The following is a 24,021-nucleotide window of genomic DNA, read 5'->3' as shown; positions in this document are numbered from 1 at the left end:
GAGATGTAACAAACTAAAAGTCAAAGAGAAAGTTGTCCACAGATGAAAACAAATTGTGTGTGGGAGAGAGTTCTCTACACTAAACTAAGTGAGCTGGCCACGCCTCCATATATGTATCTGCCAAGAATCTGCTCTTAATGGCAACCCTATTAGCCGAAGAGGAGGCGAGGATTAGAGTGAAGCTGATTAGAAGCTCCAACTACTCCAGCCCAGTCGCTGCTACGCCCAGCTCCCCCACTGCTAACCCACTTTGTCTGCTTATGAATACTTTGTCCAATAAATAATTCATGCTGCAAGTAGTAAGTTGGCTGCCCGGAAATGCCACCCAGAGTGAGGCTTGAGTGGCCAAGTGGGCGGATGTGCACGATTGTGAATGATGTGGGAAATATGGACTGTCGGATGCGAGAGGCGGATGCATGCAGCAGGAGAGTGGAAGAAGGGACACTCTCGGCCAGACGGATATGTAATGCAATTCACCAAACCAAATGAACGGTTTCAGGAGCTTGAAGTACGGCAACTAAGCGGATAAAGGACTACACATGTACCCAAATGGCATAGGAAGTGTGTGGAAATGAATGCAGACCATGTGTGGAGGGACCGTGAACTGAATCAATTGTAGAGAGAATATCAGAATAGCAGTTAGCAATTCAGATAATTATAATTGTTCTCCAGAGCAATAATAATAATCGGCTCTAAATTTAAATGCAGTGGCAAATTCTGATAGGAGATAAAATTTTAATGCATTTAGAATTTGCATCTAACTTTGAGTACCTTGTGAGAGAAGGATACGAACATAAGATACATGAAGTATATGAAAGAATATAATCAAAAATCTATAAGATCACTGCAGAGAAATCTATAAGTGCACAACTGGCCTCAGCGCCGAGGTACAGAGAGTTCCTTATTAAAACTTAAAGAGCATTAAGCCCAATGATCATACAAATATGGCTATCTTAGACACGAAAGTATCTACTAAACTAGCAGCTGAAACTAGTTGTGACAGATTGAAAACTTAATTAGCAAAGCTTTCATATTTTGACACTTGGATTCCTTTATTATCACACCTTAATCATTTGGCTAACACAAGCACAGATCGTGAAGTGTGAAGGCTGAGTACAGTACATAGTACGTAGTAGTATATCTTAATCTATTTCTAGGTAAAATAGGGTTTTAAGTGAGGGGCAGATAAACTCGTTGAGCGAGTTGAAATTGTTTATGTTGAGCAAGGAAGAACTTAATTCAATATCGAGGTACTACTGCAGTTGGGTGAGCGCTTGGCCGGCATGCCGTTTGTAAAGCATTAGCGATATGTTGACCAGACAGGGGGCAGCGAGCCAAAAGAGGCGCGTACCAATGCCCGTGGCCTCCCGATGAAAGATGCCAGCAGCGCCACCCCGACCCGTATTGCAAAAGGACTCCTCGCAACAGGATGTGCACGCATAGAGCTTGGTGCGTTCACCGATCACAATGCAACCGGGTTCACAGTTCACAGCGCAGCGACGATCCAACGACCACATCTTGGGCGAACTCGTCGAGTTCTCAGTACTTGTAGTGTACGAGAAGCGTTTGACCTTTAGCAAAAAGGAGAGAGTGTTAGGGCACTTATGCGGCCATACGCGTAATAGTTCCTACCATGCAGATGAACTCTTCGCCCTGACATTTCTTCATCAAGGACGTCTCATTCCGTTCGAGCACATCCACACAGCCCGGCCCATCGTCCATGGTATCGCAGGCATAGCACCAGAGTTTGTTCACCCGTTCAATGGCCGCTGCGGTGCGATGTATGTGTCCGCCACTGGTCAGCGAGGTGCTCAGGCTGCCCGCGGAGTTGGGTCCCGATGCGGCCGAGCTGCCAGTAGTGGCTGTGCCAGTCACTAAACAAAGCAATTGCAAAACTTTATTGATTTTCCCCTTGGCGAGTTGAGGTGAGGCTTGAAGGTCGCTTCACTTACCGTTATTGACGCAAGCTGTGAATACAATGGAGCAATAGGTGAGCACAAAGTAGGCGAGCGTGAGAAGCGCTCTGGACATATTGTGGCCGCCAATTGGACCACAATTGGACGCCTTCTCAGCCAGCTGGAAATGCTATTCTATAAGAGACTAAGAAAACTTTTGTTTATGTGCGGAGGTTAAACCACTTCATTTGACAGCGAATGTCAGAGATGCAAGAGCTGTCAAAAGAGAGTCATGCGCACTGGCGCGCAGAACCATAGGTTAGCAAAGACACAAACCCAGTGACTGCAGCATGAACAAGTTGAGAATTTTACAGGCGAAAGCTGAATCTAAATCCCGGACAGTCGAAAAAAACTTCCAGATAGAGAATCAAACTATAGTGAAAAGGGCGAAAAAGGAGAACAAAACAATCACAAGTAAATATTAAAAGATAGCTAATTATATAGACGCTTGACCCAATCCATTGATTCTGGTTATTTATTAGTAGGTACACATTAAAATTTTGGAATAATCAATAAACAATGAAATCTGTTACACATTTGGGCCTCAATAGAGGCGCAAATATTGCAAGGCCTGGCGACTTTGCATGGGATACAGTTCGCCTACGTTGTACATGAGATCGACAATGTGAGTGGGACGCAGCATGCGCCAGGGCATAAATTTGAGAGTCTTCTGATCACAATGCACATCCTTGTCCATTTCGAGAGGCAGTGGCACCTCGTTGTAGAGCATGCGACCATCGACACTGCGCTGCAGCGTGCAGGGCAAACCGATTTGATCGGCAAAGGCCTTGAAGAGAATAGCACGCTCAAACTGACAGCCGCTGCGCACCTCGCCGATCGGTATGAAATTGGTGTGGTACACCTGACGCAGATGCTCCAGATGACAGCGCACCGTATGGCGGGAGCACTCTTCCGTTGTATTAATGTCCAAGATCTTGATATCCTCGCCCATGACGCTATTCACAGCTTCGGCTATAATCTTGCTGCGTTTGGCCACATTCTCAAAGTCGATGCTGCGTCTGATTTTGTCCGGGTTCTCCACAAGGCCGTTCAACTGAGCGGAAAAATACTGTTAGCTAGGTTTAGCAGGGCCTAAGATACTCACGGCCAGTGTCTCATTGAGAGCTTCGAGGTATTCAGGCAGCTTTCTATCAGCTGGCCGCTTGCAATATGACCACTTCTGATCGCCCGAAACGTCGGCCGCGTGCAGGCAATGTGAGGGCACACAGACTACATCTGCTTCTAATTCTGTCGGCCGGTCAAAATTTACCACCAGCACTGTCTCTAGCGGCGAGCAATCGAATCGCAATATGGCCTGAAAGCAACAGAAATCGTCGAACTTACGCTTCGACACATAGAAATCCTTCCCAGCCGTAATGTCCGTAAAGCCCAGGTAATTGCGAATGCAGAACTTCATGGTCGGGCACTTGGATAAAATGCTCTCGATTGCCGGACCCCACGTGGAAACACAAAATGCATGCTTCTGGAAGAGCATCAAGCTGTGACGAAATAACTGAATGAGCCTCAAGGCAAATAAGAGTTATCAGCGCTGTGGCAACACTGGTCTACTGACTGGCCCTATTAAGTTGGCTGCGCTTGAATACTCGATCAACTTACACCTGCAGGATGCCTCGATCGATGTAGGCATCAACGAACTCATTGAACCGTGTCGTCTGCAATATAAAATTGGTAACAGCTGTCTTCACCAGATTTGAAAGAGATTTCAGGGCGCGCTTCATTGAAGACACTATGTAATTGGCGAGTAGAATCTCACGAACGGGTTCCTCATCGATAATAGTACAAAGACAACGAAATATGTTATGGACCAATATTGAGTGAGCGTACGAGCGCTGTTAAAGAGTGGACAATCGATAAGTTTAAATAGATAAAGAGAATCGATCAACGTTAAAAATCAAATGTGACAAACAAAATTTGTATCGATAAACATATATATCTATATATCAACGTCTGTATGGTTAATATTTCGATTAAAATGATATAACTGTAAATCGATAAGCGAGTGTATCGCTATTAGAATATCGATGAACATGTATATCGATAAGTCCAACTAGATAGCAGATATACATGATATTTACCATAAGAAGCTGGGCAATCTGTTCAGTGAGCGCTACATTTTGGCCCATAATCGCGCGATACTCGTCATTGTCAGCCAAACTCTCGATAATCGCCAGCAGCGACAGTATTAAATCGATCGATAGTTCAGGCAATCCCTGCTTTAGGGTAGTTGTTAATGCGTCACATATGTCGAGATCTATTAACTGGTCAGCTGTGATGCGGAATGCGTGAACCAACAGACTTCCGATCAGCTCGGCTGCCTGTTCCCGTGTCTTGATGGACACATCAGGTGCGCGAAACAAGTTAATTAGCCGTAACATGGCACCATGAGCATACTCGCCAATGATTGCACGGAGTGCCTCCGGATGGGCGATCAGGCGAGTGATACCCATGATAACAAAGGGAGCAGGCTCGTGTTTGCTCTTCATCAGGCACTTGATGAACATGTTCGTAATGTCTGCTTGATGGATGCGAGGCAGATATTTTTGATACTTGGCTGTCTCAGCGAATATCGAGATGATGGCACAGACAACCTCGGATGGCAAAGTATCCATAATCTCCTTCAAGTTCTCCACCATCTGATCGAAGAGATTCTGCTCGAAGAACAGCTTTGTCATTTTCGCCGAACGCAAGGCAGTGGCTAGCACCTCGATGATGCCAAGGGCATCTGGAGCCTTGGGATCCAGGCAGAAGGCCTTCACCAGCTGTTGTAGCACAAAGAAACAACGTTGAAGACCATCGAAGACACTGTCTTCGCTGGTATCGGCCAGCAACGTCTTCAGCACCTTGATGGAAGCCAAACGTATCTCGAGGAACTCGTTGGTCAGCTCACAGACAATGCGATCGACCGGGAATCCCGGCAGCGTGGTAAACTCTAGCATCTCCTCGGCGCTCTGAACTTGCAAAATCTTATGCAATGCCTCAATGGAATTAAGAACCGTGTCGGGATTATCCGAGCTAACAAATATATTCTTGAACTTCTCCAGGAACTCAATGTTCTCAATTATAGTCTGTGCGACCTTCGGATCGCGCAGGCACAAGTTTACTATATAGGTCAGATACTCGATGCAGAACTCGTCGACCTCTTTTAAATAGAATCTGAAGGCCACATCGAGCAGCTGCGTCGTCTTCTCCGCATCATATTCTCCCAGTTCCGTGTTGTCCAAGATGACCGTGATGAGAAATAAAGCAAAACGTCGAATTATCACACTGTCCGCATTGATAAATAGTTCCTTATCAATTAGAATCTCCAGCAGTAGATGCTGCTTTAGCTCAAATATATTTAGATCCTGCTTGCGAGCAAACTCTGCCAAATGACTGAGCACAGCTTGAAGGACGGGTTCCTCCGTGGAGCTAAGCAGCAATAGGGCAGTTTGCAGATTTTTTATAGAAACATTCAGAACGCTAAACGAATTTTCAGTGGTTTTGCCACGATCGGGATATTTAGCGCGAGCGTCGTAAACTCGCTTTGTTCCGTTCGACATTTTTATTTAACAGTAATCATTGAATTCTCTAAGGATTTCCTTAGTAACTGACTGAAAAGGCGTTGAAGTGGCATTATTTCATACAATTTAAAAGAGATATGATTTATTTCGAAATTCCTTTTACCAGTTCATATAATGTAAAAAAAGTGCAAATTCTCATTGAAAAGAATTCGAAATGGTTGTATAGCCGATAGCAATTGTCACGCAGCACGGCTAATGGAAATGAGCTGCCTGACATGGCTTTTCTCATCACATTTAAAGCATAAACAACCTTTTGTAAGGAAAATGCCTCTTTATTATCAAATTGAAATATTTTTCAATATTAATATTTACTTATCGAATTATAAATAGAAATATGTTTATAATTTTCAAATTTAATTTTGAACATAACCGTCAGCAGTTGTGATCGATGCAGCGTTTGCAACAAGTTGGCAGCTCCGGCGATTGAAAAAGATGAAACATATTAACGGCAGCGCGAATGGGGTGGAAAACATAGCGCAAAAGAACGCGACGCTTGTGTTTGTTCGCTGGCATTTAACAAGAAAAAGTAAAGTAAGCTGCGCCGTGTACAATTTGAATTAATTAATAGACAAACTAATAAATTAAGCAAAAAAGCAATTAAGTTAGATAAGAAAAGCTAAGAAAAATCGTTAAAGTGAAGAGCTGGAAAAACAAATACAATGGTCAAAAAGGTCCGGGCGAATGCGAAGCGCAACAAAAAAAATAAAGAAAAGGAAAATACGGAGGAGCAGGGCAGCACCGATGCTGCCTCCACATCGAATACAGTTGCGACTTGCAGCAGCAGAAACAACAGCAACTGCAACAGCAGCAACAATGCCAGCGAACAGCGCTATGCAGGTCAAGGGCCAATGTACACAATCCTCTCGAATGCGCAAAATTCAGAAACATTTCACAAGCGCTACATCAAGGAAATGAAGCAACTGTACTCCAAGGTATGTTGTTGTGCTCAGCAGGCAGGCAGGCAGGCAGGTTGCTGTGCTGGAATTGTAGTCTAACTGTAATTATGCTCTATTCCAGCTGGATCACGATGCCTTCATCTACACATTCATCCAGATGTTCAAAACCATTCTGGAGGCAGATGACAGCAATGAGTATGGAAATACCGCGCTCGCTTTCTGTGCCAAGTTCGTCACCAGCTTCGAATCGGAGAAAACACATCCGCTGTTAGCCGAAACCTTTTCGTGGCTACTATCGGTGAGTGTCTACTGTACTTTCTTATCAATTGGGTTTTTACACATTTTGTTTGCTTTTTTTTGCAGACAATTTCGAATAGCCCACACATACGATATCGCATCTGTTTCTTTGTGAATCTCATACTAAAACATCTCGGTCCATATGCTGCGCTCGATGACTCGCAATGCGATCAGATACTTTACTATATGCTGGACAGGCTGAAGGATATCTCGCCCAGTGTGCGTAAAGAGGCTGTGCTCGCAATGCAGCGCCTGCAGGTGCCCGATCATCCCAACGATCAGGTCTTATGCGCCTATCAGTATCACTTGAGCGCGGATCCCTCGTCCAGTGTGAGGCAGTGCATCATTTCGTGCATGGGTCGCAATTACTTGACCGTGCCGCACATACTGCAACGTCTGTGGGACGTGGATGAGAAGGTGCGTCGTCACACGTACATCAACATGTGCAACTATCCTGTACGCTCCTACAAGGTATCTCAGCGTCTGACGCTCATTGAGCGCGGACTGAACGACAGCTCCGAGACTGTGCGCAAGAATGTGATTAAATACATGCTGAAGGCCTGGATCGAATCGTATCAGCATAATTATGTACAGCTGGTGGCTGCTCTAAAGCTCGACTCCACTGAGGATGAACTCTTGCGCTTTCGACGAGTCGCTCGCCAGATGCTTTTCGTGATCTTTGAGCAACACAAAGACCATAGTGATTTGCTTGCCCAGCTGCCCCTCACCGAAGACTGTGAGCTGCACTGTTGTGTGCCACCCGAGTCGCTCACTGTCGAGCTCGTCCTCTACTGGCAGTGCCTCAGTGGCTACTTTCAAAAGATCCAAGCAGACGAATTTGAACTAGTGCTCCCAGAGCTAAGCATCTTCTGTGACTATGTTAAGAAGTGAGTGCCTATTGCATATGCAAATACTGAATTCGACTTCAACTAATCTTTGTCGTCGTTAGATTCTGTCAATTCCAGAAGTCAGATATGGACAAATTTGCTCAGATCGAGTTTCAGAGCATGCTCCTCTCTTTAGTGGAAATGCTGGAGACTTACGATCTGGGGGATGAAATTGGACGTGACAATCTAAAGGAGCTAATATCGCATCTGCTGAGAGAATGCCTGCTGGATCCCAAAATCGTGGCCGTGCTCGTTCGCTGCATGGAGCAGCTGGTGAGCGATGTGACCGCCCGTATGCAATATTTTCTAACTATTATCTATGACATATGCGAGCTGCATACGAAGCAAAACGATTTGGTGCACGATCGTGAGTTGACGGATATGTTGCTTGAGAATGTGGAAACATCGTTGGTCATGAAGATCAGGTCGCTGAAAGTGAGAATTCTTGATCTGGAAGAGATGGAGGAGAACTTTGTCAGGCAAAAGGAATATATGCGTGCACAGGCTGTTACCAATGAACGGATGATTGTGACGGATGAATATAGAGATCTGATACAGCCGCTGCTCGAGAAACATGGCGAGCTGCAGTTGCCCACACGACCTAAGCTGTCGAAACAGGAGCGAGTCCTCAAGGGATTATACATATCCTTTTACATGGTCGCCTCTGAGCATGTGCACAGCTTGAATCCCAGCTTATGCAAGCTATACAAGGTAATGCGGCTCCTATATATGATTTTAGAGCAAACATTACATCCATTTCCATTTGTAATTGCAGGACTTCATTTGCCGCTATTTGCCTTCGACGGAGCAGGATATCTTCGAGTGGTCCATGAAGTGCGGCACCACGTTCAGCATTCTGTACGAGGCGTACACCAAGGAAGTGTTCGACGTGCTGGTCGATGAGTTCTACAAGAACAACAATTTGCGCCTTTGCGAAATATCCGCACAGTGCGTTTGCGAACAAATGGATCACTACGGTATCGACTTCTTTATGGACATGAGTCAATCCGTTGCGGTCCCCAAATCGAATCGGCGCATGTTGTTCACCATGCAGGACTTCGAGGGCGAAGAGGATAGAAATCAATCGCAAAGCAGCGATCAAAATGCGGACATCATTAGCATGATGGGCTTCTTTGTCGAGAAGGTTGTGGACAAGAACATCCTGCTGGCTATTGTGCGTGGCCTTTGTCGCCTAGTTCTGCGTGGCCATCTAGACAATCGCCCTGAAGTGCTGGAGAAGCTGCTCAAGCGCTACTTCAATCCAAGCACGGGTAAATACAAGAAATAATAATAATATAACCTATTTCTAAACTGATTCCTATTGCTTGTAGAGCCCATAATTAACCAGGTGCTTAGTATGTTCTTTGAGAATATTGTGGAGCAAAAGCTGCAGCACTTACTGGAGCCATGCCTGCTGCCCATTGTGTGGTCTGTGATGAACTGCAGCTACGATTCTGTGCTGAACGATGTGCTGCCCGATCATGTAACCAAGTTCTTCATCGACCTAACAACGCAAGTGTCGAGCACGCCTCAGAGCAATATACACAACCGCATTGCACTCAGTTTTCTGAACTACATACACAACTTCTACACGGAGCGCAAGGAGATGTGTCGCCTGCTGACCAAAGAGCTGACCGCGCTCAAGCTGAATGTGCTCAACAATTCCCAGCTGAAGGACGAAATGCATGAGCTGGCCGACAAGCTTGCCGCCGTAAGTGAACTTAAACAATGTGTTTTAACTGTTGTGTGAATCAACTTTGTATTGCAGTGTGAACTGGAGCCGCGGATGATTAAAAACATTGAAGATTTTAAGAAGATGCTAAACGGCAGCTTCATGCCTCCTGCTCGCAAGCCCGATGGCAATGACAGCGATGCGGATGCCGAGGAGTGTGAGAGTATCACAGCAACAATTGCATCCACATCGGAGGGTCCTGCGCAGCTGCCTGCAGCGCAAGCTGTTGCCGAGAGCGAAATCACTGCACCTGTAGACGCTACTACAGCAGGGACAGCAGCAGCCACGGAATCAGCAGCAACAGAAGCGGCACCTGTCCCGCCAGCGACTTCGGAACCTGTGCTAACTACTTTTGGTGCCAAGAACCAGGTTGGCTTGAGGTTCTTGCGACGTTCGCTTTACACCTCGGATAGCGAAAGCATAGGCGAGTCCCAAACGCCAGCAGCGTCAGAAGCGGAGGCATTGGAGAAGCAGCAACAGGAAGTAAAAGAAATCAGTCGACGCTATCTGCGTAGGGATAAAACCAAACAGCGGCTAGAACGGGCAATAGCGCGTGCCTCAAAAACGCCCGAAAAAGAGACCGAATCAACTAAAGTTGTAGCACCTGATGCGGATGAAGAGAATATATTTGTGGATGTGGAATCTCAAGGCGAAGACGAAATCGTTGAAGTGGTTAGTCCTGTTCGAGACCAGTCGGTAAGTGTTTCACTTCAACTTCAAGTCAAATTCTTAAACTAAACAGTCGCATTTTGCTTTCTTCTCTGTGCAGGGCAATGAATCGGAGGAAATAATTGTGGATTCGCCTACAGAAACATTGCCAGAAGTGAGCACAGCGGTAAATGCGAGTCACCTGCGTCTGCGCTCGATGCGCAATCGAAACGCGAATGGCAGCGTGCGCAAATCGCCAACGGGCAGCAAAGTGAGTACCGCGCGCTTGCGCTTGCAGCTCTAGGCAGTGCGACAGTCCCAATCCCAGTCCTCGAGCCAAAGCCAGATCAAGAGCAAGGCAATCAGTAGCAGTAGCAGACAGCAGACAGCAAAAACGAAAAATAATATTCGCTTTAGTTTAAAACGTAGACTGTAACAAATGATGATAATCCAAGATAAATCCTGAACATTGTTTAATTTAAGCACAAATGATAAACAATATGCACTTGGCATTGACTGAAAAAAAGAACTGAAAAAAAACACGTTTTTAACAATTCAACAAAACAAAAACAAAACGTCGTTTTCTTTACGCCCCGGTCTACTAATATAAGCCGCACATAAGTTCAATATTATTTAGTTAGTGCAAGTTAGTAGCCTATTTAAATTAGCTTTCTGTTTTACTTTTTTTAATTTATCTTGTTTTTCTTTTGTGATTTTGTAGCTTAAAGTGCTTCACCTCGATATACAAACGCCGTTGCGCAATGGACGCAAACGTGTACTACGCAAGTCGGTGAGTGCAACGACATCTTCACCGTCCTCCTGCGATTCGCCAAAGTCCTCGGAACGCATCTCGCATCTGCGCAAACAGCAACGACTTGATGCGAAACCAGTGACCAGAAGACGCAGCAGCGTGACAATGGCTGCTCCAGCGGAAAAGGCGACATCAGCATCAAAGAGCACAGCCAGTCCCACGGACAGCAGCTGTTCCTCTATCAAGGAGAACACGGCACCTGCAACAGCTGTACCTGTACCAGTATCAGTATCTGTACCTCCACCAGCAACAGCCCCAACAGCAGCCTCAAAGTCTAATCACAAGTCGCCGCAGGCTAGCAGAAGACGGTCCGCATCCCATCTGAACAGCAGCACGCCCGTCTCCAGGATATTAACGCGTCATTCGGCGCGCAAACTGCGTATGAATACCATGTGCATGACCCGCAAACGTGTGTCCCAAGAGCTGAGCATGACCGAAGATCAACTCAAGGTATCCACACCGAAGCGCGTACGCCAGGACAAAGCAGCACACAAAAAACGCAACGCCACCGAACGAAGCCCAGTACACACAAACAGTTCAAAGCGCTCCACGCTGCGAACCCGATTGAGTGGAGCAGAAGCCCCCATAGCAAGCCGCACCCGTCACAAATAGTCTCCATTCCTCTGACCCCCACCCCTTCGTTTTGTGTAATTTACTCGATTAAGATATATTTTTAATATTTTATCTGTTTTAGATGTTCATTAACCTTGTAAGTTTCATGTATAATACGTGTCATGTTTGAATATATTTATTTAAACAAATGTAAGTGTAAATTAAGTCGAGATATATCCTTTAAATATCGGTAAGGATACGGTTGAGAGCAATTGTAAATATTGCACAAAAATAGTTGTAGCACAGTGACTTCCTTGCACAGGATGCAAGGACTTAGTGCCTTAGTATTGTAAGGACAATTTCTATCGACCGCCACCAAAAATTTATGGGGTCATCTAGGAATCCAGGACTTTAATATATCTGTAACAAACAAAAAAATAGTAATAACTCAGCAGCTGGCTGGACGATCTTAATATCCTTTGGGTAGTTATTAGTCCTGGAGAATACCTATCGTTTGACACAGGACTCTTGACAATGTGCGAGAAGATGCAGGAGCTATAAAGATTATGTGTAAAAAGGATATATATTCATCCTTAGATAACGGCACAAATTTGTAATGGCAATAGATGTAGTATGCCCATACGATCCTATCGCACCATGTCTCGCAAAAATCCGTAAGGATATAGCCGAGTTTGAGCTATTTTTCTAAATAAGGACATTTATATATGTCCATAACTCACCTATATCCTTTAGGATTTTGGCGATATATACCTTTTTGAACTTGTACAGTTCAGGACTATCGATCGGCATTCAAGGATTTCCAGGATTCCACAAAAAATTTCGACGTAAATTTTTATAAGGGATATGGTCGAAAAATTGTCAAAATGGCCAAAAATCGCAAATAACTTGGCCATTTGGATGACTTTTGGGATGCCCTTTGAACTAAATGGTGTCCTTGTGGCACAGATTAGGAATTAGCTACAACAAGGACGAAAGTCCTTCAGGAAGCTGAGATAAAGTGGAGCATTTTTTAAAAGAAAAATGCTTATAACTCGGCCGTATCCTTGCGTATCCTGGCGATTAAAGCGTCAAATTAATTGGGGTCACCAGGAGTACCAACTGGTCAAATTTCATCAAAATCGTCCTTGTGGTTTAGGAGTAAATGCAAAATTTAGAGTTTTTGCGTATATTTTAAGCGAATTCACACAGTTTTCGGGACATGTTTATTTTCTTTGCGCTAACTGGCATTGTGGCTGCAGCTGTGGCATGTGATTAATGTGCATGATTTTGGCGACACGTGAAGGTCAGGAACACGTAAAAATTAGGACTTTCAAATAGCATTTAAGGATGTTCAGAATTCCACCAAAAATTTCGAAAAATTTTCAAAAATGCTAAACATTTTGAATAACTTAGCCATTTGAATGACTTTTGGGTTGTTCTTTGAACCAAATGGTGTCCTTGTGGCATAAGTAATAATTACCGACAGCAAGAACGAAAGTCCTTTAAGGAGTTGAGATAGAGAGAACTATTTTTTTTAAAGAAAGATGCCGATTAAGGCGTCAAATTAATTGGGCTCACCAGAAGTATCAACTGGTCAAATCGCTTAAAATCGTCCTTGTGGTTTAGAAATTAAAGAAAAAATCAGTTTGTTTCGTTTATTTTAAGCTTAATTCGTACAGTTTTAGGCACTACATATTTATGTCCTTAGCGCTAACTGGCGTTGTTGCTGCAGCTCTATCTGCTGGTGGCTGTTGCACACATGTGATGCATATGCCACCGAGTGTGGCAGTTTATACAATTTTTAGCTGCAAACGAGTCGTGGCACTCCTTTGCAGGATGATTTACCACATATCTAGCCAGCAATGGGATTAGTTAATGGTAATTGATCCTTTTGATCTGTTTTGATTGAAAAACTGGCTATAGAGATTAACATAGTACAATTAAGAACTAGATACATTGCATTATTAGATAAGTACATGCTGAGATTCGTTCATACAGTAGGAAAGGAGTATGAAATACAATAGAAACATATTTTGAGCAGTGATTGAGTTTGAGTTAAGGATGTCCTATATACTATAGTACTATATAATAGAGGATATTGAACTTTAAATGCTTAGTGTTCAATTAGAAACATAGACAATAAGGCCAAGAATGATGTTGTTTCCAACAGGCACATGGTTTGTGTGCACTTATATCTAAATAATATATGATATATTTATATATCTATATATCGATTTGCGCATTGCTCAGAGCTTGACTCCCTTCAGCTTGACGGCCGTTGTGTGCAGATCCCACTCCTGCTGCTGTAGCGCTTCGTATGCAGCGGACAGACTAAGATTCGTCTCAGCAAGTATGTTCTGCAGCTTGATCAACTTAATGGACTTGTGGACGTCCCAATTGATGAACTCCAGGGCGCCCAGGCAGCGTGTAGGTGTGCTCTGTGTGGAATACACGAAATACTTTAGCTAAGGTAGATGAAAAGGAATTTTGAACTGAACTTACGTCCTTGCCCAGTACTTTGACCATGATGCGCACTTCGTCAGAGTCGACGCCACGTTCGCAGCCGCGTGGCTTCTTGTCGGAGAACTCCAGTAAATCCTCACAGCTTACGGAATTGGAGTCGGCCAAACGTGCCGCAGTTGCTGCAAAATATTCCGCCTCTGTTTGGGGCTTTGACGCAGGCACTGAGTTGTTGTTCGCCACCTCGTTGCCATTGATGGAGCTTCGATTCATGGCCTGGTTAACGGAAGCGCGCACCTTTTTGAAGAGTGCATTACCCGCGAGCTCATTGTCGGCACTGGCCAAGCGCCGCGAGCAACTGCTCTCCAAAGGTTCCTCAGTTGCTGCTGCAGTCGTTGCTGCTGCTGCTGCGGCCACCGCCGCTGCTGCTGTGGCTGCAGTTGGCGCCATCTCCTGAGGCACTGCTGCAGAGTCCAAGGTGGTGGAGCTATTGCTGCTAGCCAGCGGCTTGTCCAGGTTGCGCAACTCATCGTCGTTCACATAAAGACCCCCCCGGACTTGAGCAGGCTCGAAGCCGACATCCTTGCTCTTGTTGTAATGCTCCTTTTGTATGGAGAAGTTGTAGAAGCCGTCGGTCACGTCTGGTGACTGCAATACCATGTCCTCCTTGCTCATGTCCCCCTCCAGTATGGACTCGAACTGCAGCGAGGCGCTGTCCGTCAGCCCAGCCGCATCGGCAGGCGCCTGCTTGTCCAGCTTATCGAGATTCTGGTAGGTATGCGCGGCAGATGCTTCGCCTGCTATGGCTGGCATATTCTCGTACTCCCGGGCATCGGGTCGACGACGCACGCTGCTAGAGCGCACAGCAGCCACCACCTCAATGGAGCGGGTCTGCTGCTGGTGCTGCGGATGCGTCTGTTGCTGCGGCTGTGGCGATGCATCACCAAAGTCTGCCAGCTTGCTGAGCGTGCGCTGCACACCATTCGCTGGGATGATGAGCGGATATTTGCGCACGTGTCGCTTGGCGCTGGTCTTCACCTGCTTCTTGCCCTCGCGTGATGGCAGCGGCAAGGCATTCGTCTCCTGTGGCTCAGGAAACTTGTAGCTGGCGTGTGTCATGTAGCTGGGACTCTCGCACGATTCATTGCGATTCTCATCGCTCTGCCGTTCTACGACGCTCGCCTGTTCGGCGCGACGCACTCGCTGAGCCGCGCCTCGCGTAGGCAGCGTCATGGGTCGCGGTGGCTGCAGCCGCTGCAACGGACGTGCACAGTCCGCAGTCGCAGTCGCAGCCGCAGCGGATGGCTCTGCAGCAGGAGCTGGTGCAGCAGCAGCAGCTGTGAGCGGATAGCTGAGTTGACTGCCCAAACGACGCGGCAGCGTCTTGGCATTCATCAGCTCAAACTCATCCGTGTCCATGTGGCGCAGCAACGTGGCAGCCGGACTGGAGCCAATGTCCAGCATGCCCTTGCGCTCAATCAGGCTGTTGTACGCCTCGCGGCCCTCCTCGCCAATCAGCGCCTGTGAACATTCAAATGGGGAAAAGAGGAGAAAAGCACAGAAATAAGTTTAAATAATAAACAAAAATAAAAACAAAAAAGAAAGTGATACAAAGAGCTTAACACAAATGCTAAATGAAACAACATAATATATAATTTGTACATAAATATTAATGAAATATCATAATAGATCTATAAAGAAGTTCTTTTTGTCTTTTGCTTTATTAAATCCCTTTAAATATACACAACTTTTTTGATTACCAATTGGTTTTCTGTTTGGTTCTTAGAATGCAAACTTTTAATAAATTTTCTTTTTCTTTCTTCTCTTCTTCTTCGTCGATTTGTTTTTTAAATATGTATATATAATACTTGGAAAAAGTTTTCTTTTTAGATTTTCGATTTTCGATTTCAGATTTTAGTTTAAGTTTAAGTTTAAGTTTAGGTTTAGATTTTCTCATTTAGGTTTTGAAACGCTTCGAACGCATGCTTTAGAATATCATTTTTTGGTAGTTTAATATATTTTAGATCTTCTTTAAGATATGAATATATATGTATGTATATGAATTTGTAATTATATATAGGTAAGTATGTATATAAACTTTGTATATAAGTAATTTTGTTTTTGTTTTTGTTTTTCTTCTTCTTTGTATTTCGGTTATCTTTATCAATAAATGCACAGAATGCGACAAATCGTTTAATTCGAATACATTATTCAAGTTCGTAGTGCTCACGTGGAGCTCTAAGATATCAAAAAAAATTGTTTGACTTGAAAATCTCTGAATATGCGAAAGTAGCCCATATACCCCGTCTCTCTTACAGGGTATGCGCGACTCCCATATAGTAGGTATGTATGTATGTATATCGATCATAATATAGTATAGTATAGTAAAAATGCAAGCGTAAGGATATGGCACATAATACACATTTGCATATGTACGAGTTATCTTTTCTTCTTTTTTTTCGGACAATTTTTTATATATTTTTTTTATGATAGAATTTTTTAATTTTTTTTTTTGGGAATGGTGTTTTCAATGAAGGATTGTCAACGGTTGAGTGTGCGTGTGTTTGTGTGTGTTTTCGATGACTGTTGTTGTTGTTGTAGCTGTGTGTGTTGTTGTTGTTGTTGTTCATTTGAATACCCTGTCATATAGATATGTGAGGTGTTTTCTGAGTGTCCTGTGTATAATGAAATGCTAATACTGCTTTCCTCCCTCCTCTCATTTCTTTTAGTTTTCCTCACTTTGATCTTCTACTTGCAACGATTCCTCTGACAACCAAGCTCTGTTTTGTGGATGATAATTAATAGTGATATCTGAGATCTTTAGGAAATTCATTAGGGTTTTGTTTTTGTCTTTTAATATCTATTTGTTGCCAGTGCCTCGTTCAAGCACATTTTCGTCAGAGCAGCCTTGACCTGGAAGCCTTTTGTTGAGTTGAGTGTTTAGCTAAATCGTATTCGAGTCTTTGTTTTTCCAAGTTTCCGTTTCATAGATATCCTTGCACAGCTTTAGCTTGTCGGACAACTAAAATAACCCATTTGGAATCAGTTGGCAGACTTTCATATATCTATATATATTTATATATCAAATGCTTGCAAGGCTATTGAATCTTCGAACAGCCGAAGTTTCGCTCTGACTTTCTAATGTCCTTTTTCGTTATCCGCTTTATTACTATATGTTGCGACTAGTTAGTATTGCTTTAGTTATTATTGAGCTGTTTTCGGAGTGGGCGGGGGACGGGGCGGCTGCCCCTGAACTTGACTTGCGTATTGCTTATGTTAAATCTCAATTGAATTGAAATGTATCTGAATCTGTAACTGTAGACTGCATCTGCAGCTGTGTAACTGTAACTGTAACTGTAACTGCAAATTACGTTTATTATTATCATCCGTTTATGAGAGGTCTTCCGTGTTTCCGAATAAGGCACGCTCTCAAATATTCAAATCCAAAATATATATATATATATATCGATAATATATATAGGTTATGTAAACGCTAATAAATATTGGCTGTAAATATTTCTACAATTTACTCTTCCGACACTCCCACCCACACACACACACCTTGCGACACACACCACACTACAACACACACAAACCACACGCTCAAACGCACACACACACACACTGTGTGGGGGCGTGGCAACGCCCTAATCCGACAGCACATGCCCGAATAGTAAATTGAGAACATATTTCAGCATTTTCCTTAGTTATGGAGCCGGACTTGGCGGAATCCGTGGCGCAACGAACTCCCGCCGAAATTGAAACTCATCTCCGCTCTCGGTGCTGGATGAGGAGCTGCTGTCGCTCGAGTCACGCGCCGTTGTCACCAGTGGCAACTGCTGAGGCTGCAGCAGTTGCTGCTGCTGCTGTTGCTGTTGCTGCTGCTTGAGCTGTCGCCAATGCATCTCGTGCTGCTGCACAGCTGAGACGTGAATCTTCTCGGGCCAATGGAACTCTGTGGGTCTCTGCGGCTTCACTGGCAGCTGTTGCTTCACTGCCAGCTGCGTCAGGCTCTGGACCTGGCTGTCTCGCTGCTGTTTCAGCTCGTCCGGTGAGCTACCCACATAATTGGTCGACGTGGGACTCTTGCCCGTGAGCCGACTAATGTCGAACTCGTGCAGCGTAACCCCGCTCATAGGTCGCTGCTGCACTACAGTTGCAGACGTGGCAGTGCGGTAGGTGGCCACGGCAGAGGAAGCCGCCGAGGAGGATCCCGAGCCGGAACTAAGCTTCTGCGATTGCGTGGCCGTTAGCAGCGTATGCTGCGCCATCTGCGCTGTGTAATTATTGCCCGGTCCGCGTCCCCCAAAGTCGTAGATGCGCTCGTCATAGTGGAACTGTTCGTAGCCAGTGCCAGGTCGATGGAAGCTGCGCCTGTTGCCGCCCAGATTGTAGTGAGGCGCTGACTTGATGCTGGAGTTGGAGCCGTACAGCTGGCGTGGCGATATGATGGTCTCTCGCTCATCCTGGCAGGCGGACTGCACCTGCCGATTCAGACCCGCCCGACGACGACGACACAGCGAGCTGCTGGAGCTGCCTGCAACGCGTGCGCGTATATCACACTCGGAGCGGGCCAAGCTTGGCTTCGTTGGCTCCTCGCCGCTGGATGAGCTGCTGGAGTCGAGTGTCATTGGATTGTAGCTAAGCCGGCGCAATGTGCGCGCCCGTATCGAGCGCGGCTTATAGGAGGCAGAACGTCTGGGCAGTGGCACCTGCTGCTGCTGCTGCTGCTGCTGTGACAGGTGATGGGCTAGTTGTTGCTGCTGATGCAGTGACTCCTGTCGAAACTGCCGATGCTTGGCATCCGACAACACCGGCGAAATGGGCTGGAAGCTCTCATTAAAGGAAGTGGAACGCTGACGATGACTTTTGGCAGCCGCTGCATACACCGAGTTGCTGCTGGCATTCAAACAAGACTTGACGGGCGAGGCGCTGGCCAGCATCTGCTTAGTGTGGCCATTGCCAAAGCGCTCGTACCCACTGCTCATCACCACAGGCGGGGCACTGTACAGCACATCGCTCTTCATTGGAAAGTAACTCTCCTGCGGGCTGTAGCTGCTCTTCTGGCTGCTGCGGCGCGATAACGAGATGTTCGTATCCCGCGACGCGAAGCCCGTATCTGGGGTGCTGCTGCGCTTGTCCTCGATTAGCTTCTGCTGCTCCGGCTGCTGGCAGTGCAGCTGCGCCTGATTATGCATATACTGCAGATGCTTATCCAGATGACTGGTGGCTGCATTGAAGTCAAACATCGTCTGCACCCCATTGCTGTAGCTGTAGACAGCGGACTTCAGGCTGCCGGTGGCACTGCTGATTCCATCATCCAAGGACCCCACCAGCTGTGGCAGCTGATCATTCAAAATGGTGTCGTTTGAGTCGCTCTTGTCCAGCTCCGTGTACGTGTGCATAAAGTCGAGATTGAGCGCCTTCAAAGTATTCTCAATATCCATAATATTATCATTGATGCTCTTGGGCTCGCGCTCTCTGGAGTCCTCGTTATTCAGATCTCTGTTCAGCGGGCGGCTGAGTATCTCGCGGGACTTCTCAAATAGAAAGTCGGAGCTCTCCTTGTCAAAGATGGGTATGCGCAGGTCGGAGCTGTTCTTGATCTCGCTTAGCGATCGAAAGCGCTGCTTGATGTGTGAGGGGAAAACGAAACGAAAGGCAAAGAAAAACGAACAAATTGGACAACCAAAACAAAGCAAAGGGAATGAACGGAGCGCGCCAATGCGAATGATGAAGAAAAGAGAGCAGAGTGTAGACAAGAAAGAGACCTCCAGATTAGCAAACATAACATCACTTCAATATCCAAACTAGCTCTACATTAACTTAGCATAGGACTCAGTAGTCGATCTAATCTAATTAAAGCTCACCTGTATATCGGGTATGCTCTGCAGCTCCTCTGTAAAGTTCTTCTTCTTTGAGAAAGGCGAGGCATTGCCATGGGTGGGCGTAAGCGCAGAGCTGCCTGCAGCACCACCCAAAACCCCACTTGACTTGTCCCCGCCACCGCCACTGCCGCTACTTAAATGCGGAAAACGAAAACTGAACTTGCGCTTCGGACTGTGCGTAGCTGGCGCATGATCAGTAACCAAATCAATCATGGATCTGTGTAAGAGAAATAGGAAATGAGTCAAGCTATATATACCATATAAGTCAAGAATAACGCACCTGGCGCTAATCTCATTGGCCATTTCGATGGCGTGGTTCAGTATTTTTTCATCCTTGACCGAAATGGGCTTTACAGTGCCCGTTGCTGCCTTCTTCTTGGACAACGTGGGCAGCAATCCATGGCCATGTCCATGACCATGCTTGTTGCCATTACTGTCGCCGCTTTTGTGATTGAACTTTGCAGACATCTCAGCGAATTCGTTCTTTGTGTTCACATGATCGAAGTCGGGTGACTTTGGCTGACTGCCAGAGGCGCCGCTAATTGAGCCAAACATCGAGTTGATCTCATCCAACAGCGAGGGACCGAAGTCAAGCTTATCTCCAGCAATCTCATCGTCAGATATTTCGTGATATTCGTGTGGATCGTCAGTCGTATTACGTGAACTGGCCCGCCAGTTGGGCTCCGAGTGGATGCTCTTGCCATCGGCGCCATAATTGTTGTTCTGCAGCGCATAGGCGAGCTGCTCCTCATCCAAAGTGTGAGAAGCAAAGGGATTTGTGGAGCCGGCAAAGTCAAATGAGCTGTGCCCATTGCTAGGTATTAGTTTGGGCGTGTGCTCCGTGGAGGGAATAAATGTGGGATTCATAGAGGTGCCGGCACCCTCTGGGAAATAACCGCTGGCCGTTTGCAGTGAGTCGGGACTGGTGGGCGTCGGAGGAAGCAGCAGTGGCGTCTGCTCAATGTCCTCCGACGGTTTGTAGGGCGTCACAATCTGTTTGGGCACATGATTGTACTGCAAGAGAAATAGAAACAGGTGAGCATACGTAAAAACCAGAATCTTATTTGTTATTTGATTTACATTTTGAGAGCTGCCGAGGAAGGCAATGTCGCCGAAAGTGGCGCCATCAATGCCAACATGTCCGGTGTGCTTAAAATCATTCTGGGGCTTCGAAATCATTTCCGTACGCAATTTGCGCTTGCTAATGCGATGGTCGCCGACACGACTAAAAGAATCGCGATTGGAAGAGCAGGGCAGACCCTCCAAAAAAGCGACAGTATTTGAGGGATTGAAGAATCCGGTCTTTCCGGTGCTCAAAACTCCTTTCCAGAAAGGCGTGCCAGTGTTGCGATCAAGTACAGTTATGATATCGCCTTGGCGATACAACAAATGATCTTTTTTTGGCTCCACGCAGTTCACAACGGCCTTTAGCTGTTCGGGCTTCATATCAGGCAGTTGTTCGTAGATTTCGCTAAACTTGGGCCGCTTGGCGACATCGTCCTGCCAGCACTTCATCATTAAAGTGTAATATTCGCGTGGACAGCAGTCAGGCTGCTCGAGGCGCTGATAATTGGGCGAGTCGATAGCTTCCAGTATCTGTAGACCAGTCAGTGCCGCCCAGGGTTGAAAGCCATATGAAAACATCTCCCAGAGGCAAACGCCATATGCCCAAACATCGGAGGCGTTGGTGAAGCGCAAGTAATTGATGCATTCGGGTGCACACCAGGCAATTGGCAGCTTTAGATTCACATTGAAGTTTGTTTTGTAGTAGTCTTTGCCCACACCCAGGGCTCGTGATAGCCCAAAGTCCGAAATCTTCACCTTGTCCTTGCTAAAGACCAGTATATTCCGTGCTGCCAAATCCCTATGTATCAGTCGCTTTTGCTCCAGATAGCGCATGCCATTGCAAATCTGCAGCGCAAACTCACAGAGCGTGGGTATTGTGAGAAAGCTGACGCGCAAGCCGGAATCCTTAAGGCACTCGAGTAAGGAACGTAGATGGGCCAGCTCTGTGACAAGCATCAGGGAATCGGTGGCCAGCACCACGCCATACAAGCGCACAATGTTTTCGTGCTCAATTGAATGCATTATGGCTGCCTCCTTGAGAAATTCCATGGGATTCGATTGCATGCGCTCGCGGCACAAGCACTTGATGGCCACTTGAATCTGTGCAGCAATCAGCAGTCAAAATTAATTACTCAATTCAACCGGAAGCCCTTGAGAGTGGGGGCTCAGACATTGTACTCACCCGCTCGCTGCCATTCGTCCAAACGCCCTGCTGCACAATGCCAAACTCCCCGATGCCCAGCTGTTTATTAACGCTAATCGAATCAGCCGGTATGATGTGCTTGTTGTTGGGCACCTTGCTGCCCGGCGAGCTGCTGCCGCCATTGCGCGTCGCTGTGTTGGTCGTCCCTGCAGCGGCGCTGTTCTCATTTGTTGCCTGCCCACCAGCCCCAGCCCCATCTTCGCGCTTCACAATAGTGGCGGGCGCTTGTAACAGGCGCTTGATTTTGCTGAGGTAACTGTGGGGGAAATGCTTTTCATAGAACTTGCGCAGTCTTCGTATTTCCGGCCTCGACAGGCCAATGAAACGTAAATCCTCATCTGATGCGTATTTAAATTGAGCTGCATTCGTTATTTTTAATTCGTTTCTGGGTCCACAAAAAAGAAACAAATGAACCAAACGACAATTTTAAATGAGTCACGTGTTTGTCAAAGCTTAGCTTTGCATGCAGATCACACAAATGCTCTTTTCTTCCCTTTCCTTTTGCCGCACTGGTGTCAAAATACCCATATCGATACATATGCTCTACGAATCGGTATTAAGTTATGGCAATAAAAGTATTAAAAAATACTAATAACTTTATTGCACTTCATGACTCCCTTAACTAACACAAATGGGGAAATTTAAATTTGCTCGCATTTGTGATCAGCATACCTTGCTACATACACTATGGTCTATTTGGGTCACACAACTCACTTGATGGCATTGTAGTATTGCTGCAATTCGGACTCGGTGAGGAATTCATATAAATCAATTTGTGGGCACTCTGGAGAAGATACATATAAATATAAAAATAAATTCGTTTTTATAAATGCACATTTAACTTAAGTATGCATGCGACGTAGCCGATGAACCAACAACAGCTGCACTCCAGTCTGTTTTTATGCATGTGTGCGGTATATGGAGTGGTGCGTGTATGTGGGTGGTATGGATTTCTTTTACACCCACTAGCAACGACGCCAACACATTTGTTTGACTTTGATGGCAGTGGCGCCCTCATGTGGCAGCCTTAAAATATTTGTATTCTTTCATTTCAATATCTTTATCTTTCAGTCCCACCTCGTACACACACACACTCGCATACACTTAAATATACATATATACACGCACTGACACAAAATTCTGATTGCCGTTGCTGCTGCTGGCCTCAACCCGCAGCATTTGTCTTTTTTTGTTTGCCTTTGTAAAGGAAACAACGCGCAACACATGTACATACACACATTTGTACATATATATGTATGTTTTTGTTTTGTGTGTACACAGATTGGTTGATAATGTCCGTTAAAAAACCTCTGGATTTGCAATTTGAGTCATCAACGCGGCATTCGGCATTCATTGAGATAATAAATTCCATGGAAACTGTCCACATCCGCTTGACTGTTTGTTATTGCAGTTGCAGTTGCTGCAATGATGACGCATTTATGTGTTGTAAATGTTGCTTTTAAGGCCGCCCGTTTACATCTTCTATAATTAAACCGACAAGCTATCCCGCAGGATTTGCAGTTGTCCTTGAATTTGCAAAATAAAATCGATCGGTCAATACACACGCGTACGCACACATACACTTATACCGCACTCACATACATACGTGCACGGAAGCTACAACTACGTAGCAGACACAGTTTTTTCCTGCATCGAAAACTCTTTCATTTTCATTTTATACTGTCACTTTTTATCATACAAATTCTTCTTCGGGGTTAGTTTACACTATCAGCAACTTTTTCAATAAACATTTGCACTTTTTAACTCAATCTTACCCATTTTATTTTTGCGTGTGCATTGTTTGGGAGTACTGCATCTTCACCAGTGTGAGCTTAAACTATAAAGCAGAAAATACCTAATCGCAATAATAAAAAATACTAACTTTATAGAATGCTATTGTATGGTCCCACTTTTCTGTTAATGTACAGTGCCATGATGAGTTTTACATGTAAACAAATAATTACGTTTTGCGAAAAACAGCTGAGCACCAACATTATTAACTGCAGCGTTCAAATTTGCTTAGCATTGCAAAGTTAATCCAAAAT

General features: G+C 45.4%; 4 protein-coding genes across 6 annotated transcripts; 1 reads left to right on the top strand and 3 right to left on the bottom strand.

Moving 5' to 3' along the window:
- Window positions 1-1,113: 1,113 nt before the first annotated feature.
- Window positions 1,114-2,123, bottom strand: LOC111595324. Its single transcript, XM_023308981.2, has 3 exons — window positions 1,953-2,123; window positions 1,633-1,874; window positions 1,114-1,571 (listed from the first exon to the last, which is right to left on the bottom strand). The coding sequence occupies exons 1-3, from the start codon at window positions 2,029-2,031 to the stop codon at window positions 1,254-1,256; spliced, it is 639 nt and encodes a 212-aa protein (XP_023164749.1). The 5' UTR covers window positions 2,032-2,123; the 3' UTR covers window positions 1,114-1,253.
- Window positions 2,124-2,406: 283 nt separating this feature from the next.
- Window positions 2,407-5,582, bottom strand: LOC111595329. Its single transcript, XM_023308989.2, has 4 exons — window positions 4,052-5,582; window positions 3,573-3,805; window positions 3,061-3,454; window positions 2,407-3,009 (listed from the first exon to the last, which is right to left on the bottom strand). Exons 1-4 carry the CDS (start codon window positions 5,513-5,515, stop codon window positions 2,500-2,502), a joined length of 2,601 nt encoding a protein of 866 aa, XP_023164757.2. The 5' UTR covers window positions 5,516-5,582; the 3' UTR covers window positions 2,407-2,499.
- A 73-nt stretch (window positions 5,583-5,655) lies between these two features.
- On the top strand, window positions 5,656-11,457 carry LOC111595327 (condensin complex subunit 3). 2 transcript variants are annotated; one of them, XM_023308987.2, is made up of 11 exons: window positions 5,656-5,791; window positions 5,916-6,067; window positions 6,131-6,468; window positions 6,554-6,730; window positions 6,796-7,616; window positions 7,679-8,327; window positions 8,392-8,887; window positions 8,948-9,327; window positions 9,385-10,044; window positions 10,118-10,267; window positions 10,718-11,457. In XM_023308987.2, exons 3-11 carry the CDS (start codon window positions 6,196-6,198, stop codon window positions 11,417-11,419), a joined length of 4,308 nt encoding a protein of 1,435 aa, XP_023164755.2. In that variant the 5' UTR covers window positions 5,656-5,791; window positions 5,916-6,067; window positions 6,131-6,195; the 3' UTR covers window positions 11,420-11,457. The 2 variants fall into 2 exon arrangements, with proteins under 2 accessions (XP_023164755.2, XP_023164754.2); XM_023308986.2 differs by having other exon boundaries at window positions 5,916-6,468.
- A 1,549-nt stretch (window positions 11,458-13,006) lies between these two features.
- On the bottom strand, window positions 13,007-23,788 carry LOC111595326 (activated Cdc42 kinase-like). 2 transcript variants are annotated; one of them, XM_023308985.2, is made up of 8 exons: window positions 23,752-23,788; window positions 22,691-22,760; window positions 21,956-22,361; window positions 20,788-21,873; window positions 19,988-20,721; window positions 19,690-19,924; window positions 13,862-15,340; window positions 13,007-13,797 (listed from the first exon to the last, which is right to left on the bottom strand). In XM_023308985.2, the coding sequence occupies exons 1-8, from the start codon at window positions 23,753-23,755 to the stop codon at window positions 13,606-13,608; spliced, it is 4,206 nt and encodes a 1,401-aa protein (XP_023164753.2). In that variant the 5' UTR covers window positions 23,756-23,788; the 3' UTR covers window positions 13,007-13,605. The 2 variants fall into 2 exon arrangements, with proteins under 2 accessions (XP_023164753.2, XP_023164751.2); XM_023308983.2 differs by lacking the exons at window positions 13,007-13,797; window positions 13,862-15,340 and adding an exon at window positions 17,435-19,446.
- Between the last annotated feature and the right edge of the window lie 233 nt (window positions 23,789-24,021).

Source organism: Drosophila hydei, unplaced genomic scaffold (genome assembly GCF_003285905.1).
Source record: "Drosophila hydei strain 15085-1641.00,03,60 unplaced genomic scaffold, DhydRS2 tig00008122-arrow-pilon, whole genome shotgun sequence".
Taxonomy (NCBI): domain Eukaryota; kingdom Metazoa; phylum Arthropoda; class Insecta; order Diptera; family Drosophilidae; genus Drosophila; species Drosophila hydei.
Note: the sequence above shows the minus strand (reverse complement) of the source record. Positions and strands in the feature narration are given on the sequence as shown.